Raw genomic sequence first — 18,671 nt, forward strand, 5'->3', positions numbered from 1 at the left:
GGTATAGGTTCCCTTGAGGAACTCACAGCATGAATCTATTAACAGACTCTGTGTTAGAATTTAAGTTCATAGAAAAAGGCTTTGATGCCAGCAGATAAGAGTAGGAAACATTGGGGTGCCTGGCTAGCAACAAGGGTCTACAAATATTGGTGTGGGAGGTAACTGGGTATTGCACTTTTTGGGTGTGTCTTCACGTCTCCAGAATGATGCTTTAAGAACCCCAGTGTGCATGAGAAAGATTTGGGTGTTGTTGGAAATGCAGTTTGAAGGGCTCATCCTCCAGGGACGGTGAGGCTGAGCTCAGGACCCTCAATAGGCCCCGGGGTTCTGATGCTCGTGGGGCCCTAGGTGAGGGCTCTAACTGTCCGCTGCTCACCAGGTGCAGGGAGTGAGTCTCCGGTCCCTGTACAAGCGTTCATCGGGCCACGTTGCCTTCACCGTGGACCCTGTCCGTGATCTTCTCATTTGGGCCATCATCCAGAACCGCCGGGAGCTGGCAGAAATCATCTGGGCTCAGGTACCCAGACCCGCTTCCTGGCATGCACAGCTATGGGTGGACCAGTGACAGGGCTCTAGCTGGGGCTCCTGGCCAGAGAGCCAACCGCAAGGGGTTGGTCAGTAGCACAGGGCCATGCAGGGAGGGCAGTGGGTGTCCACAACACCAGAAGGAACTCAGGGTGTCCAGGGTTGGAGGGCAGAGAGCTTGGCCCTAGGCCCTAGGCAAGAAGAGAATTTTTAGAAAGGAGTGCCACACAGTCTCCCCCTGTGGTCTGTCTGGACCAAGGCCCACCTGGCACACACACCAAGCAGGCCGCCCTCTGTGACCCACACGTTCCGGTGGTCAGCGCACGTGCTGTGCCCCCCACCTTGCCCCCCCGGTCTGTAGACTCTGCAGGCAAATTCCATCCCCGGAGGGGCAGCCTCTCTTTCCACTGATGGTTGGGGGTCTCAGACACAATCTGTTACTGAGAGGGGCGCTTCCCAGGTGCCGCTGCCCTGAGCTGTTGGCGGGCCGTCTGGGAATGCCTGCCGGCTGGCCTGCCAAGCCCTAGTCCCTGGGCCTGTGTGTGGCCTCGTCACCCGGTGCGGGGGACTTGCCGGGGAGCTCCCTGAGAAACAGGGCACCGCAGGCCCAAGTCTTCCTGTGTGGCTTTCCTTTAGTTCGAGCTGACTCTCCTCGTAACGGGAAAGTAAAGTTCTGTCATTTTTTCTCAGAGAGGCCCCGCTTCTAGGTGCTGGCATTTCCAGGCTGCTCTCAAGAGCCCGCTCCCCCCAGGGTCCCAGCAGAGGCTCTGGTGGCTCCCCGCTTGTCCGTAGTTCTGGGAGGTTTGCCCTCGCGCAAGGTGCTTGGGGGAGCGGTCGGCGACAGAGCCGGGCCTGACTGTGGCCTCACGTGTGCCCCTTGGGGCTCAGGGGGCAGAAAAGCCAAACCCGGGTTTCCAGGCTCTGACACCAACCCCTCGCCTGGGCTGACACTGCCCTCAGACCCAGTGCCTCCGGGCTGAGCTTTGAGACCCTCCATGAGATCTTCCTGGCCCCCACTCCGGTGCCTGGGACTGGCAGTGCCACCGAGGCAGGGCACCCTGGCTTTGGACAGGGACGTGCGAGGGCCTGGTCCCCGCCTCTCCCCTTCAGGGTGCTCCACGCATGAGGTTAGCCGGACCCCCGGGGAGCTGTGGGTCTTGTGCCGGCAGGGCTGTGCTAGCACCAGTGTCCAGTCCACGTTCTGGGGAGGCACCCGGGCTGCCTGGTAAGCGGACCACTCCCACCGGCCCGTGCAGGAAACTGGCCACCAGCAGGGCTTACCTGTGATCTGGGTGAGCCCAGTGGTTTATATGGAAGGAGCCACAAGTACTTGCTCCACAGCCTGTGCTGTCTCGGGGCCTCTGCTCTCATCACCCTGGGCGGTGTGTTGGGGGCTCCCGGGGCTGGGCCGTCCGGGTCCTCACGGTGGCTTCCCCTGGTGCCCAGAGCCAGGACTGCATCGCTGCGGCCTTGGCCTGCAGCAAGATCCTGAAGGAGCTGTCCAAGGAGGAGGACACGGACAGCTTGGAGGAGATGCTGCTGCTTGCTGACGAGTTTGAGCAGAGAGCCATCGGTGAGTCCCTGGGGCCGCGGCATAGGGCCTGGGCTCAGCTCCTCACGGGTCCCCCTGGGGCCCTCGCCCCGAGTCTCAGCGCCATCCGTGTTCAGGCTGTGTCACCTGGAGAGGCCCTGCTCTGACACTGTCCTCGGCTGTCACTGCTGGGGACCCGGCTGCTGTGACGCGGGCTTCCTCCCATCCAGGGGTCTTCACCGAGTGCTACCGCAAAGATGAGGAGAGAGCTCAGAAGCTGCTGGTCCGCGTGTCGGAGGCCTGGGGCAAGACCACCTGCCTGCAGCTGGCCCTGGAGGCCAAGGACATGAAGTTCGTGTCTCACGGGGGCATCCAGGTGACCTTCCAGAAACACCTGCCGCGCCGCTGCAGGGGCAGACGCGGCCTCCCACTCACACAGACGGCACAGGAGGGCCCTATGTGGGAGCCCCCAGCAGGCCCCCAGGAGGTCCCAGGGACGGGACTCGGACGCCCACCCCCTCTACCTGGGGCCTCGCGAGGGGTACGTGGGGGGCGGGGCATCCTGCTGGAGCACCGAGTACAGAGTGCTCTGGCGTTTCCTTGGTGACGTGACGCGTGGCACACAGTGGGTGTCCCTCGGAACCCGGGCGCTTCCTTGGAGCGCAGCCTCCTGCTGTCACCACGTCCACAGCACTGTCGTGTGCCGGCCGTGCTGGATCCCAGGGACGTGGCGGGGAGGGGGTCCTGTCCACACCCCCCGACCCCCAGAGAGAGCTCAGAGGGGCCAGCTGGTGGGAGACGGGGGGACGGAAGTCCTGGGCTTGAGCCCTGCTCTCCGCCCCTTCTGTCTGGGAGAGCTGGCCCCGCCCTGCCCACAGGGAGCCTCTTCCTCGGCCTCAGGGAGCACGGGGTCGGGGGTGGGGGCCGCCCGTCGCGCTGACACAGGCACCCGTGTCTGCAGGCCTTCCTGACCAAGGTGTGGTGGGGTCAGCTCTGCGTGGACAACGGGCTCTGGCAGCTGGCCCTGTGTATGCTGGCCTTCCCGCTGCTCTACACGGGCCTCATCTCCTTCAGGTGCCAGCCTGGCTGCGGTGGGGGCCGGGGGCTGGGGGCCCGGGGGTCCGGACCTTCCATCCCAAGCACCCTCTCTCGGGGGTCCTCACCGCTGCCACTGATTCCAGGACGGAGGGGAATCACCCTTGGGGGAGGGGCCCCCCCGGGCTGAGACCTGCTGTCCCCCAGTACCCACGGGGGGCCGAGCGCCGCCCTGCCCGCACCATCCACCGTGGCCTGAGTGTTTTGTTACAGCCCGGAAGGAACCCGAGGGCCATTTGGGAGCCCCTCCGCGGGGCCGTCTGGCTGAGCCCCCGCTGAAGCCATGCGTGCACGGGCAGCAGCCGCATGCGGGTCCCGGGCCTCCCTTCTCTGCGCTGTGGCCTGTGTCGCCGTCAGGCGCCTCACGGCCGCGGCCCCACCCCGTGTCTGCCCCCAGGGACAGGCGGCTGCAGGCAGAGGGGGGCCTGGCCCGCATCCGCGCCTTCTTCAGCGCGCCCGTGGTCGTTTTCCACCTGAACATCCTGTCCTACTTCGCCTTCCTCTGCCTCTTCGCCTACGTGCTCATGGTGGACTTCCAGCCCAGGCCCTCGGGCTGTGAGTGCCTCATCTACCTCTGGCTCTGCTCCCTGGTGTGCGAGGAGCTGCGGCAGGTAGGGCCCTGCCCAGCCCCAGCCCCACCCACTGACCCTCCCGCTCCCGGGCAGCTCCCTGGGCTCGGGCACTTTCTCCCGGTGGCCCTTGGCCCAGTGCCATCCCCGGCGAGACTCCCGGGGCCTCTGAGAGTGGGCAGTGCCCCTTGGAAAGGGCGGCCTGCGGTCCAGCAGCCACGCCGGCCCTTGCCCCTCCCCCACCTGGCCGCCCCTCCCCCACCTGGCCACCCTCCCCCACCTGGCCGCCCCTCCCCCGCCTGGCCGCCCCTCCCCCACCTGGCCGCCCCTCCCCAGGCTCTGCTTTTTGCTTGAAACCCTCCCTGATCCCCCCGAACGGGGTGCCCTCACCACGTGGCCTCCTGGACTTGGGGGGCACGTGAGACCCCGGCCGCGCTGTGAAGGGCACTGCAAACTGTGGGGTCCCGAGACTACTCTTGGGTTTGGGAATTCTCCAGAAGTGCCCCCAGCGCCCTGAGCCGGCACACGAGGCCACAGCTTAACATCGGCCGAGGGTCGAGGTGCACGGCAGCGTCCGTCCAAGGATTCTAGACACAGAGCTCCTGTTGCCCCTCCCCTCGGTGGGCAGGGTGTTTCCCAGGGGTCGGTCAGGTGCTGAGGGGTGGCCCACCACAGTGTCCAGCCCCCCTGGAGGCCAAGCTGGCCCTGCGTGGTCCAGGCCCCATCCTGAGTCCCGCTGTGAGACGACCTGGTGAACAAAGACCCCTTCCGGGCTTGGAGGCCTCCTCGGGGCCCGGGGCAGAGGGAAAGGCTGATCCTCACGGCTTGTGCGCCCCCCCAACCCCATTCCCACACTGTCCCCACCTGCCAGTACCTGGAGGCAGCCAGTGAACATGACCCTCAGCTGGTGTGGGGAGGGGCCGGCCCGCTGAGAGACGCCCGCTCAGACTCGCCCCTGCTCTCTGAACTTGGCAGCCACGAGCCCCAGGATAAAGCCAGCTTAGCTCACATGCGTCAACACCACCGCCTGCGGGGGACCCTAAGGCACCATCAGGGTCCCCAGGGAGGAGGTGCAGGGTGGGCAGCCAGGCCTGGGGCCGCGCTGGCTCTGCGGGCCTCGCCTCGTCCCGCACGGCCTCCTGCAGCAGAAGCCCCCGGTCCCTGGGCCCCGGCCTCACCGCGGGCAGCCCCAGGACAGAGGGCAGGCCCTTCTCCCGGAGTCTGCCCAGCGGTGCTGGGGAGGGGACCCGGTTGCTCCTATGGGGCCGCCTGCCCCGTACACCCAGCTGCTGGGGTCCGGGGTGGGGACTTCCGCGGGGCAGGCCAAGCAGGGCCGCGGTCCCTCTGCCGTCTCTCCCTCCTCTGGGGGCCGCTGCAGGGGGCGGGGAGCACGCCCCATGGGAGGGGAGCTGGCCCCTGACGCCTTCGCTTGAGGCTGGGGCGAGCGGAGGCCACGTGTCCTGCCCGCGGCCCCTCCCCAGGAAGCCGTGGTTTGCTGGTTGCCGGAGCCATGAGCGGGATAAGGCACCGGGCCCGCTGTGTTCCCTCCCAGCTCTTCTACAACCCGGACGAGTGCGGGCTGATGAAGATGGCGCTCCTGTACTTCAGCGATTTCTGGAACAAGCTGGACATCTGTGCTATCCTGCTCTTCATGGCAGGGCTGACCTGCCGGTGAGCAGCCTCCCCGTGTGGCGCCCGGTCCGTCCGTCCCGTCTGAGGCAGCCGCCCCACAGGGCCGGCTCTGGATGAGGTCCCAGGCCAGGGCCCCCCGCGGGGCTCAGCTCCTCTTTGGATGCATCTGTCCCGAGGGTGCCCTGCCCCGCCTGGGGATGGTGAGGGAACCAGGGCAGAGACTCAGGGCTCTGTCACTGAGGGTGGCTGCCACGTGTGTGTGCCTGCATCCCAGCCTGGGGCTCTGACCTCTCCACTGCCCGTCAAGGCTGCGCGTGTCTGCCCTGCCATGACCCGCTTTCTCCACCAGGCGAGACTGCCCGGCGCAGCCTCTGGTTCTCGGGACGCCCACGCGGCCTGTGGCTTCCCTGCCCGTGGCTGGGCTTCTAGACCCTCCTGGAGGCGCTGCCCCTGAGCTCACACCCAGCTTTAGTGCTTTGGGGTCCCGGGGTTGCCCCTGGACTGGGGCAGGTGAGCAGGAGGCCGGGGCCAGGCCCTGGGGGCGGCCGGCTGAGGCCCTGCTTCTGCCCGGCCAGGCTCATCCCCTCGCTGCTGTACCCCGGGCGCATCGTCCTCTCCCTGGACTTCATCATGTTCTGCTTGCGTCTGATGCACATATTCACCATCAGCAAGACGCTGGGGCCCAAGATCATCATCGTGAAGCGGATGGTAAGGGGACGAGGGGCCCCTGACGCCAGTTCCAAGTGAGGCGCCCCAGGGCTTCGGCACACCCCGTAAGATCCCCAGTCCCAGCCTTGCCCCTTGGGCTCCCACCCCCGGGCACGCCCATCTCGGGTCTTTGCCTGTATGTTGCCTCCTCCAGGCAGCCTTGCCTGATCTCCACAGCTCATTCCTGATCCCGGTTACAGCTCCTATCACTCCCCTCCTGGGTCATGGTCACGTGGGACCCTTCCTGCACTTCAGGGGGTACCCAGCACACCTTTGAGGTGTTGGGGAAGCCCCAGGGCTGTTCCCCCGGAGCTCCTGGCTCTAGACGTCCATGCCGTGGGCGTCGATGGAGTCCCCCTCCACTGCAGGGCACACAGGAGCCCACCTGTGGGCAGTGAGGGTGTGGGGCTGCAGCCTGGTGTCTCCCTGTCCCCGCAGATGAAGGATGTCTTCTTTTTCCTCTTCCTGTTGGCCGTGTGGGTCGTGTCCTTTGGGGTGGCCAAGCAGGCCATCCTCATCCACAATGAGAGGCGTGTGGAGTGGATCTTCCGGGGGGTCGTCTACCACTCGTATCTCACCATCTTCGGGCAGATCCCGGCCTACATCGACGGTACAATGGGCCCTGACAGCCTTGGGAAAGGAGGGGCCAGCCCAGCGGGGGTCCTGCAAGCTCACGGAAGTGGGGCAGGGAGGGCCCGGGGGCCGTGGCTCCTGCAGTGCCTGTGGCCGAAAGAGACAGGTGCACGCTGGGTCCAGCTGAGCAGGGAGGGCGCCAGCTGGCGGAGCCTGAGCTGTACCTCGCAGCTTCGGGGAGATGGGGCCCTGGGGCATCGGCTGACCCCCACCCCCCAGCATTAGGTGCTGTCCTATTCCTTCTGTTCCTCCCACTGCAGGCAGAGATAAGTCCTCCTTCTCTGGACGCAGAGAACTCGCTCTGCGTACTGAGCTTGTTCTCCTGAAGAGCCTCATTGAGATTTAATTCACATTACCGTAAAGCTCAGTGGCATAAAGTGTCCGCTGCACTTCTGTATATTTACAGAATCTAATTTAGAACATTTGCATCACCCCAAAGAGACACCCAGTGCCCGTTAGTAGTCACTCCCCTTCCCCCTTCCCCTCAACCATAGGTGACCTCTAATCGACTTTCTGTCTCTATAGAACTTGCCTTTTCTGGACATTTCATATAAAGTGGATCATGTAATACATAGTTTTTTGTGTCTTGCTTTTTTTACCTAGCATAATGTTTTCAAGAGTCATCCGTATCAGCATTTAATTCCTTTTTGTTGCCAAATAATATTCCATTGGTTGGATTTGCCATGTTCTGTTTATCCATCTATAGGCTGGTAAACATTTGAGCGGTTTCTACTTTTTGGCTCTTATGACTAATGTGACGATGTTTTCTATAACTTTTTGTGTGGACACGTTGTCATTTCTTTTGGATGTATACCTGGGAGTGGAATGGCTGGGTCACGTGGTAATTCTGTGTTTCACTTTTTGAGAAGCTGCCAGACTGTTTCCCACAGCAGCTGTACCAGCAATGTATGAGGTTCCAATCTCTCCACATCCTCGCCAACACTTGTTATTATCTGTCTTTTTTGATTCTAGCCACCCTACTGGGCGGGAAGTGTATCTCACTGTGGTTTGATTTGCACTTCCCTGATGGCCAATGATGTCGAGCATCTCCTCATGTGATTACTGAGCCATCTTCTTTGGAAAAATATCTGTTTCTATCCTTTGCCCATTTTTCAAGTGGGTATTGGTCTTAAGAGTCATTCTTTTACAGGAAGTATTCAGTTGTTCCAGCACCCTTTGTTGAAAAGACTATTCTTTCCCCATTGAATTGTCTGGGCACCCTTGTCAAAAATCAATTGACCATGAATGAAAGCGTTTATCTCTAGGCTTTAAGTTCTATTCCGTTGATCTATGTGTCTACCCTTGTACCAATACCACAGTCCTGGCTAGTATAGCTTTGTAGTAAGTTTTAAAATCAGGAAGCATGAGTCTTTCAACTTTGTTCTTCTTTTCAAGATTGTCTTGGCCTCTGGGTCCTTGGGTCCACATGAACTTTTGGGTCATCTTATCAATTTTTCCAAAAAGAGCATCTAGGATTCTGATTGTAAACATGTGACGTCTTCCACTTATTTAAATCTTTCATTTCTTTCCATAATATTTTTTTGTTTTTCAGTGTGTAAGTTGCACTTCTTCTGTTAAATTTATTCCTAAGTGTTTTATTCTTTTTCATGCTGCTGTAAGTAGAATTGTTTTATTAATTGGATTGTTTACTGCTTGTGTATAGAAATACACTATATTTTGTGTATTGAACTTGTATCCTGAAACCTTGCTGAACTTCTTTATTAGTTCTAATAGCTTTTAAGTGCATTTTTTGGAGATTTGCTGTGATCGTGTCATCTGCAAATAGAGATGCTTTTACTTGTTCCTTTCCAGTCTGGATGTCTTTTATTTCTTTTTCCCGCCTAATTGTCCTGGTTAGAACCTCTGGTACCGTGTTGAAACGTATCAAGAAGCAATGTCTTTACCCTGTCCGTGATCATAGGGGAAAGCTTTCAGTCCTTCACTACTAAGTGCAATGTGAGCTATGGGTTTTTGTAAATATCCTTCATCAGGTTGACGAAGTTCCCCTCTATTCCTAGTTTCTTGAGTGTGTGTATTGTGAAAGGGTGTTAGATTTGTCAGATGCTTTTCCTGCGTCAATTGAAATGTTCATATGGTTTATTTTCTTTATATTATTAATATGGTGTATTATATGAATTGATCTTCAGATGTTAAACCAACTTTGCATTCCTGGGATATATTTCACTTAGTCACGGTGTGTAAATCTTTTTATATGTTGCAGGATTCAGTTTGCTGGCATTTTGTTGAGGATTTTTGCATCTACATTCTTAAAGGGTGTTGGTCTGTAGTTTTCTTTTCTTGTAATGTTTTTGTCTGGTTCTGGTATGAGAGTAATACTGGCCTCATAGAATCACTTAGAAAGTAGTCCCTCCTCTTTTATATTTTGGAAAAGCTTATGAAGGATTGGTCTTCATTATTCTTTAAATATTTGGTAGAATTCACCAGAGAAGCCACCTAGGCCTGGACTTTTCTTTGTGTGAAGTCTTAAAATTACACATTCAATATCTTTACTTGTTATAGGTCTATTTATATTTTCTACTTCTTTTTCAGTCACTTTTGGTAGTTTGTGTCTCTCTAGGAATTTTTCCATTTTTTATAAGTTATCTAATTTGTTAGCATACAATGTTTTGGTAATATTTCCTTATAGTTTTTTCTGTTTTTGTAAGGTTGGTTGCAATGTCCTGTCTTTCAGCTATGATTTAGTCATTTGAGTCTTTATTTTTTTCTGCGTCAGTCTAGCTAAAAGGTTGTAATTCTGTTACCCTTTTCCAAGAACCAGATGTTGGTTGTGTTGACTTTCTTTATTGTTTTCGTCTCTATTTCATTTATTTGCATTCTGCTCTTTACTATTCCCTTCCTTCTGCTTGCTCTGGGTTTACTTTACTAAAATGGAAGGTTATTTTCTTGATTTGATCTCTTTTTTAAAAAATTATAGGTATTTCTAGCTATTATAATGAGTTTCTATCTTAGAAAATTCGTAGCACTGTCAAAAATATATTTGATTACAGAACAGTGCATACTCATTGCTAAAAAAATTTTAAATTCAAGTTAAGTATAAAGAAGAATGTTCAGAATCCCACCTCCCAGAGCTAACCACTATTAACTGAGGATATTTTCTCAGATATTTTTAAATGCACAAACAGAATATATATTTATGTTTTGTAATATTATATTACAAATATTATAATAAAGGATAAATATTATTCTTTACTTGTCTGCAATTGTGTGGCTATATCTTGTTTTGTAATCACTCGTTCCACATATAGGAATGCTGCCTCTGCAGCGTTTTTCCTTCTCTTTTTGATGGTTGTTAATTTCCTCTTTGAATTCTTTCCCACCGCAATTTGCTCCCCAGGGTTGGGACCTGTGTCTTACGATGACACGGCCCCTCCTGGTGCTGCCCCCGCCTGGGGCCCAGAAAGTGCCCCGGTGGGATGGCTGGATCCGGACAGGGGCACGTGCCCACATGGAGTACAGGTCTGGCTCCTGGGCTTCCCTTGGCAGCCGCACTTCCTGCCCACGAGGATGCTTGGGTGTAGATGGATGCCCCTCTTTGGGCTGCCCTCACGCCTGAGCTGACAGCTGAGGTCACCCAGATGTGGGGGTGTCCAGGTCTGCGGGGTCATCGCCCGAGGACCCTTGTGCTTCCACTCGGCTTTCCTGGCTCACCTGCCCCCTCACTCCCGACGCAGGCGTGAACTTCAACTTGGACCAGTGCAGCCCCAATGGCACCGACCCCTACAAGCCCAAATGCCCCGAGATCGACGCAGCCCAGCGGGAGCCCGCCTTCCCCGAGTGGCTGACGGTCACCCTGCTGTGCCTCTATCTTCTCTTCACCAACATCTTGCTGCTTAACCTCCTCATCGCCATGTTCAAGTAAGCGCCCTGTGCCAGCCTGGCCGGGTGCACGCCCCTCGCCCTCCCCCCATCCCCCTGGGGCGCGGGCGGGGCGGAGCCCGGGACCCGGGACCTGGCTCAGCCCAGGTGGACCGTGTGCGGCCACGCTCTCTGGTCACCGCCGAGTCCGTCAAGGCACTGCTGCTGCGGGACCAGTGCACGGGCCACGTGCCTGGAGGCCGCGGGCTGGGGCACGTGGACGTCTCGCTCCTCCCACCCTGGAGGGAGGGGGTGCGGGGCAGCGACCTGGCCGAGCCCGACTCTAGATGTGGAGGTGCGTGTCACACTTATTGAAAATTGGACGATGCAGGATGACCTGTATTTGCTTTCCATGGCTCAGGGCATCGCCAGCCCCTCAGCGCCCCTCCCGGCCTCTGCAGAAGGGCCCCTGGGACCCGTGGTGACCCTGGTGAAAATCCCTTAATTCCTGGTTTGGGCACCGTTTCTCTTCCCTTTCATCAGCTAGCGTGATGAGGTCGCCACTTTCTGATTTACCACGTGTTCTGAACAGTGAGAGACCCTGACCTGTGCTGGGCTGTGATAGAGACAGAGAGGTCAGAAGGCCGGCGGGCAGGGGCTGCATCGTGGCCCTGCCTGGCCTCCCTCCGTCCCTCCGAGGGCCTCTCTCTGGCAAGGATTCGAGTCAGTTGACGTCCATCCACAAGACACACACGTTGCAGAGAATAAATGTGTCAGCCTGTTGAAGACACCGTCCCTTCTGTTTGTCAGATCCAAGGGACGAGCCCCTCTTAGAGTCCAGTGCAGGACACTGTCCCTCTCCCAACACGTGCAGCTCTGTTTTACTCTCTAACGAGGTTTGTAGAACCTAAACTCTAGGTCTTCTTTCTTCCTTCTCCCCTTGGCTCCCAGGAAGCTCAGAATTCTGGGGCTGGCCGTTCAGCTGCCTTCCCCTGCATCTGGAGTTGCGCCCCTGGGTGATGTGTGTGCTCTTCATGGGCCGTCACGGCAGACACGCCGGGCAGGGACACGGGTGTTTTCGTAACCGTGTTTGGGTGGCCCGTGCTCCCCTGTAACCAGTGCTTCCTGCCCCTGCAGCTACACGTTCCAGCAGGTCCAGGAGCGCACGGACCAGATCTGGAAGTTCCAGCGCCACGACCTGATTGAGGAGTACCAGGGCAGGCCCCCTGCGCCGCCCCCCTTCATCCTTCTCAACCACCTGCATCTCTTCATCAAGAGGGCCATCCTGAAGATCCCCGCCAAGCGACACAAGCAGCTCAGTAAGCTGCCGTCTCCCTCATCCCAGAGCTGCGTCTGCGGCGGAGCCGGGGTGGGGTGGGGGCAGCAGCTCCTTGGAGAGTTCCGGAAGCTCGGTGGGCGCGCAGACCGCTCAGGCCACCGACTTCCCACCCTGCCCGCTGGGGGCGGGTGCGGACTGGCTCCTCCGGCCCCTCAGGGTCCCGGCCCCTCCCTGCAGGGCCCCGAGTGGGTCAGAGGCTCCCCTCCCCCGACAGAGAACAAGCTAGAGAAGAACGAGGAGGCGGCCCTCCTGTCCTGGGAGATCTACCTGAAGGAGAACTACCTGCAGGACCAGCAGATCCAGCAGAAGCAGAGGCCGGAGCAGAAGATCCAGGACATCAGCGACAAGTACGGGACCAGGGCGGTCCCCTCGGGGTTCCTGAAACGTTTGCTCTTTGTCACACAGCACACACGGCACCGGGCAGGGGGCGGGGGGGAAGACAGCTCAGGAACCCCCCGCGCAAAAGGCAAGAGCGTTTGGAAGTATTCTTCGTATAAAAACAGAGGCCGCCTTGGGTGCAATTCCTATGTTGTAGCAAAAGAAGACAGAGACCAAACAATTATTCCCCAGACAACGGTGCTGCGTCCTCCTCCTTCCAAAGTCCCCAGTGGTGCCCAGCGGTAGCTTTCCCCATTGTGACTCGGCTGTGGAACTCGTGGCAAATCGAGGCAAGGAGCCAGGCATGTACGCCTCTGCACACCTACGCCTCTCGCCCAGCCATGCTCCCCGCAAAGCCCGGGGCTGTTGGGGCAGCCCTGTGAGCCGGGGGCATCCGTTGGCTGCGAGATCTTCCCCTTGGGCCACTAGGCGGTGCTCATTCTATACGGAAACGTATGGTATAAATACTTTCAAATTAAGAGGAAGATGCGTGAAATTAAGGCCAACAGAGCCTGGGCCGCTGGATCTGACAGGTCACCCACCTGCAAAGAGGCACCAGGCTTCCTTCACATCCCGCCCCTAGCTGGCCTGCGGGGCTCAGCTGTGTCCTCTTGCAGGGTGGACACCATGGTGGACCTGCTGGAAATGGCACATCTGAAGCAGTCGAGCTCCATGGAGCAGAGACTGGCCTCTCTAGAGGAGCAGGTGGGTTCCGGGCTGGGACCTCTGTTTCTGGGCACAGCTCCAAAGGACCTGGAAGGTCGCTCCGTGGTGTGGTGGCTTTGAGAGTGCACATACTGGGAAACCACCCAGGAGAAGGGGGCGGTGACATCAGGGCCCTTGCTCCCAACTGGCAGGGGCACCTTCTCCATCCTCTAGAGAATTCCACCAAACGCTCCCCTGCCTGAGCTCTGCCATACCGCACTGTGTGGTGGCCACATCAGGGGCTGGTCTGAGGGAACAAACTCTTGACCTTCCCCTGGCCTCCTTGGAACTGTCCTCTGAGATGCCGCTGTCTCCAGACTCTGCACCTGGAACCTGGGAGGGGGCCGTGGAAATTACTAACAGCCCTTGGCTGCTGTCTCAGGCTGCCAGCTATGCTGGGAGGGAGGGAGGCCATGGGGCCAGCAAGGATGCGTATGGATGTCCGTGTGGACAACTGGACTGAGGGGCAGCATCAGAAAGCAGCATGTGGGTGTCTCAGAGCAGCTCCACATGAGAGAGCGGTGGCCGGTGGGCAACAGGAGAGCAGCCTCCACCCCCCCATCAGCTGGGCAGCCCTGAGTGGCCTCACATCCAAGAGTCATTGCCTCATAGGCCAGCTGGGCTCAGGTGCCTGAGTGATGCTGAGGGACAGTAATGTGTATTAGTTCATCCATCCATCCATCCATCCAACCATCCATCTGCCCCTCCATCCACCCAACCATCCATTGATCCATCTGCCCGTCCATCCATCCATCTAGTCATTCATCCATTCATCTATCCATTTAACTGCCCATCCATCCATCCATCCCTCCCTCTATCCATCTGTGTGTCCATCCATCATTTATCCATCCATCCATCCTCCATCCATCCATCCATCCATCCCACGTTTCCTGTGTGCCTCCTCCGTGCCTGTCCAAAGCTGGCCTTGAGAATGTCAGGGTGGCAGGCATTATCTCATCCTTGAGGATTCCCAGTCAGGGGGAGGCACAGACATAAAGGTTCGTTGTCACAATGTACTTCAATAGGCACAGTGAAGGAGGTGGATGCAGGGGCTTTGGTCAGGGAGGCCTTGGGACTCCAGGACAAGGAGGGGTGGACAGGCAGAGGCCAGGTCCCCGCCCCTCCGTGCCCCTCCTGCTGTGCCTTGACCCTGTGCCCCCCAACCCCGTGGGCCTGCCCTGGGTTCCCCTCCTCACTCTGGGTGCTCTGGCCCCAGGGCCTGTGCCTTGCGACACAGTGGAACAGGGTGGGTGGGAGCTGGGCATTCCGTGTGGGGGCAGGTGTTGACCAAATCTTGTTTGGGACGTGCCTTCCAGGTGGCCCAGACGGCCAGAGCGCTGCACTGGATCGTGAAAGCCCTGAGGGACAGCGGCTTTGGCTCGGAGGAGGGCGTCCCCACCCTGGGTGAGTGGGTGGCTGTACCAGCTGCTGGTCTCTACCACCTGTGCTCTTTTGTGTCTGGGGGTCCGTGGGGAGGAGATGCAGCAGGCCCAGTGCCTCGGGGAGCATGGCCCACCCCACAGATACATGTGCAGAGTGTGGCCAAGTCCCCTGCTTGACCAGGCTGGGGACTTCCAGAGGTCGCCTGGCCCACAGCCCCATCTTCCTGTGCATCAAGCTACAAAGTGGGGGCAGCTCCAGCAGATACCCGAGACCCAGTCACGTTGATTGGGTGACAGAAAGCAAGTCTTTTTTCCTACATGTGCAGTCGGCCAAGAAATGGGCATGAGTAACCGTCCTGGGGTGTTGCTGGCCCGGAAGGAGCAGTTGCTCTCCTCAGCTGGACAAGCCTCTGTAAGGGCCTGTGCGTCCAGCTAATTACTGAGAGCTCTGCTGGGAGCTGTCCAAGGTGGTGGTTGCCTGACCCCAGGTCTCTGTCCTCCTGGGCCGCAGTGCTGGGGGCCCTGGGGAGGGTACCCTCTTTGGGGCTGGCATTCAATCCGGGCTGGGGGAGGTAGAGGCAGCCCAGAAGTTTGGGGGAAAGGACCATAGAGGATGGCCCTGTCCTGCGTGCCTGGAACCCAAGTCCGGGCCCAGCTTTGCCCACAGCTCCGTGGGGCTGTTCCCATTCCCAGCACCCCAGAAGGCCTCGATGGGGCGGGACCCTGAGCTGGACGGCGGGCTGAAGGTGGAGGACCCGGGCGACGCCTACCACGTGGATGCCAGGCACCTCCTCTACCCCAACTGCCCCGTCCAGCGTTTCCCAGTGCCCAACGAGAAGGTGCCCTGGGAGGTGAGTGCCTGTTCTGCCGCGTCCACCAGGCTGCAGGGGCCCGGTGTCCTAGGGGCGAGCAGTCCAGCCCCCTGGGCTGGATGAGCCCGCTGCGGCCTCACAGGGACATGACAACAGATGAGAAAACGGAGGCACGCGGTCCACGTGGCCAGAGGGGATGGAGCTGGGGTTTGAGCCAGGATGCTGGTGGGCCTCCATCCACACACAGCCGACTGCCCTGCTTTTCCGACCCCCTGTCCCCAGTGAACGGTCCCTGCCCTGTTTCTGAGTGCCAGGGAGGCTGGAGGTGGAGAGAGAGAGGGAGAGATGGTTGAGGCATGTGGGTGACCCCCCCCGGTCTTCTCTCTAGTTTTCCTTGGAACATTCCAGGCTGTTACTCTTCCCCAGTCTGCCAGTGGGACCCCTTCTCCCCTCTAGAGCCCAGCCTAGCCCCTCACCCCCATCCTGGGGGCTGGGCCGGGTGTGTGCGTCCTCAGGTCTGCTGAGCTCGGGCTCCCAGGCCCTTTGGGCCGTCCCAGGGTCTTGGGCTCTGAGGTCAGCCGTCCGGGGTGCCAGCTGACCTGGGGTGGTGACCGACTGAGGGGAGCCCCCGTGTCGTGCAGACGGAGTTCCTTATCTACAGCCCGCCCTTCTACACGGCCGACAGGAAAAACAAGGACCTGGTGGACCCTGTGGGGGAGTGAGTGCCCTGCTTCCCGCCTGGACGGGTGGCCCATCCTCCCTGGGGGCTGGGCCATGCTGGGAGGGCTGCGGCCGGGGAGGGGCCCTCGTGGTGGACCCCCTGAGGGGTCACCGCGGCCGCTCTGCATCCCGCCATCTTTGTTGGGCACGCGACCTCTCCTCTCTCTCCCAGCGCCCTGGAGCCTCTGTCCAGGATCAGCTACAACGCGGTGGATGGATGCCTGGACCGGCGCAGCTTCCACGGGGTCTACGCTGTGCAGGAGGGGCTCCCTCTGTGAGTGCAGCCTGGCCCTTCTCCGCGGCCTCTGGGGGTTTCCTTCTGGGGTCGGGTTTCCTTCTGGGGTCAGGTTTCCTCTCCGGCAATGTGGGCGCTTTTCTGATAAAAACAAACAAAATACGGAAGAAAAGAAACACCCACATAAGGCATTTCCTTCGTGGGGAGGCGGGGGCCGTGGGCCGGTCCCGCTGGCCTGGGCGCTGCGCCCTCGTCCCCCGATGTAACCTTAACGGCTTCCGTTCCTGTGGTGTGGAAATGGGGTAAGACGTGGACCGCCCGGCTGCCAGCTGCACCGATCGTGAGAATGAAGCGGGGGAGCTGTTAAAGGGCCCCTGGGGTTACGTGTAGGGGACGGAGATGTTTCCAGGTCTGTTCTCTGTAGGGACGGGCACTGAGCCCCACTGTACAGGTGAAGAATCAACATAAAGATGTCAGGTGACCCATGGCGTCAGGCCCAGCAAGCACTTAGTGGACGCCTACTGTGTGCCAGCCTGGGGTTTGGAGGTCAGAGGGCCTCCTCCGAGGGGGTCTGCTGGGGAAGCAGCACCACAGGGCGCAGGCCGAGGAAGGGGCAGTCAGCAGCTGTGGAGGCCAGGACGTGTGGGCTCCATGGAGCAGGTGGTCGTTGAGGGCACCGGGGGAGGAGGTGTGCGGCGAGCCTCTGGGGAAGGTTCTGGAACAGGGATCAGAGGCTGTGGAAGGAGGTGGTGGGAGACGGGTAGGGCAGGAGAACAGACGTGACCAGGAGCGTCTCCAGCCCTAGACAGGGGAGGGGACTAGGGGGACGTGGTGTTCAGGACGAGAGCAGGACGGAGTGTCATGGCGGGGCGGGGGGACCGTCGGGTGCCAGGTCACAGGCCGGCCGAGGCCCTCGGACGCAGCACGATGGTCGGCCAGGCGCTCTCTGGGGGGGGTCTGCAATGGGGCTGGGCTTCTGCTCCCAAGGAGACCCCTTTCCTTTCCAACTCACGCCAAGGTGACCTGAAGCCTTGGAGTCCCCCAGGGACAGGATTCGGGGTGGACAGCCCCAGTGGGTGATGCGGAGTCGGCCAGACCGGTCAAGGGGCCCGTGGGTGTCGGGGGTCCTCTCCAGGGCTCCATACGGTGGCCTCCTCCCTGCTCCCGTCCATCCTGGGCCGGGGCAGGTGTGGGCGGAACCAGCACGTGCCCCGTCAGAGGCCCCTCCTGCTGCCCCGGCCTGGCTCTCCAGCTTCAGGCGGCAGGCTGAGCAGACCCCTGTCCTCCCAGGAACCCCATGGGCCGCACAGGGCTGCGTGGGCGCGGGGACCTCAGCTGCTTTGGCCCCAACCACACCCTGCAGCCCGTGGTCACCCGGTGAGTAGCCCCGGATGAGCACATGGCGTGCGCCACACGCCCTGCCCCGTAGCGGCCTGGGTAAGCGCGGGTGCGCCCCAAAACACAGGACAGGAGCGTCTGTGCCCCTAGGAAAGCCCAGGCCCTTCCTGCCCCCAGGCTACCCTCATTTCCCTGTGGGTCCCCATCCCTCAGAGGCCCCTTGGGGGAGGGACAAAGCCAGGGCCAGGGCTCACTACGCAGACAAAATGAAAATCCATATCCATCTACCCGTCATTTCCAAAGAGTCCCAGAGGTGGAAGGGCTGGGTCCAGGGCACGTGCTTCGTGAAGGCTTTTGATAGAAAAATACTCTCCCATTCTAGTCAGACCAGCAGTCATGGGAGCGGTGGTTACTATCTCTGTGCCCCTGGAGCAGGTGCTCAGGAGTGGGGCGGGGGGCGGGCTTGGCCTCCCCCGCAGCGGGGGAGGGGCTGACATCAGACCATCCCTCCTGCAGCTGGAGGCGGAGCCAGGACGGTGCCATCTGCAGGAAGGGCATAAAGAAGGTGCTGGAGGTGCTGGTGGTGAAGCGCTCCCTCTCAGAGCACTGGGTTCTGCCCGGGGTGAGCCCGCGCCCGCCGTCCCGGGGCCCTGCGCGCCTTTGTGCATTCCACCCAGCGAAGGAGCACCACCCGCCTGTGGTGGCTGCCCTGCACAGCTCAGACTCTATCCTTGGTTCTGAACGACAGAGGCCGGTCCTTGCCTTTTAGAGGGAATTCTCCCTCCTAGTACCTTGTTTTGCGGTTGTGAAAACGGGTTCAGGGGCTCTTCGGAGCGTAAGCGCTAACTGAGCACGTACTGCATCCCGGGGGGCACCAGGCCCAGGGCTGGGGCTGCCTCGGAGGCTAGACTGGGTCTCCCTGCAGAGCTCAGGGGTTGGGGTCAGACGCGGCTCCCAGGTGGGTGTCTCAGGCGCGCACCTGCCCCTAGCCCTGGGGCCCGAGCTGAGCCTGGGGCTGGGGACGGGAGCGCACAGGACCTCAGCTCAAGGGCGGCAGCTCCTTGCAGGACTGAAGGCCGGCGTGCACCCCAGAGGCCTTGTGGTGACAGAATTGGGGTGTGGAAGGCCCTGGGCCTGTCCTAGCCAAGCGGGCCCAACCGCTCAGATTCTGACCTGTCAATCTGCCCTCTGCCCCCCACGACCCTGTCACTGCTCTGGGGTTGGAGTAGGCTGACCCTGGCAGGAGGACCGTG

At 59.7% G+C, this 18,671-nt stretch overlaps 1 protein-coding gene and 1 non-coding gene across 7 annotated transcripts in view; both read left to right on the top strand.

Moving 5' to 3' along the window:
• The window catches only part of TRPM2 (transient receptor potential cation channel subfamily M member 2), a 50,411-nt gene that overhangs the window by 27,953 nt on the left and 3,787 nt on the right, over positions 1-18,671 (top strand). For 5 of the 6 annotated variants that reach the window (XM_032629736.1, XM_032629733.1, XM_032629735.1 and 2 more), the window contains exons 13-30: positions 380-517; positions 1,972-2,098; positions 2,287-2,432; positions 3,018-3,130; positions 3,549-3,762; positions 5,273-5,391; positions 5,928-6,060; positions 6,499-6,670; positions 10,386-10,569; positions 11,647-11,828; positions 12,063-12,195; positions 12,844-12,931; positions 14,248-14,335; positions 15,007-15,164; positions 15,767-15,843; positions 16,018-16,119; positions 17,371-17,457; positions 17,935-18,040. In XM_032629736.1, the coding sequence (XP_032485627.1) occupies positions 380-517; positions 1,972-2,098; positions 2,287-2,432; positions 3,018-3,130; positions 3,549-3,762; positions 5,273-5,391; positions 5,928-6,060; positions 6,499-6,670; positions 10,386-10,569; positions 11,647-11,828; positions 12,063-12,195; positions 12,844-12,931; positions 14,248-14,335; positions 15,007-15,164; positions 15,767-15,843; positions 16,018-16,119; positions 17,371-17,457; positions 17,935-18,040 (2,367 nt within the window). The other variant, XM_032629738.1, reaches the window with a different exon arrangement.
• Positions 17,994-18,105, top strand: LOC116753707. Its single transcript, XR_004349810.1, has one exon. It is a non-coding gene; the product is annotated as a Z6 small nucleolar RNA (small nucleolar RNA).

The sequence above is a fragment of the Phocoena sinus genome, chromosome 4 (genome assembly GCF_008692025.1).
Source record: "Phocoena sinus isolate mPhoSin1 chromosome 4, mPhoSin1.pri, whole genome shotgun sequence".
NCBI lineage: Eukaryota > Metazoa > Chordata > Mammalia > Artiodactyla > Phocoenidae > Phocoena > Phocoena sinus.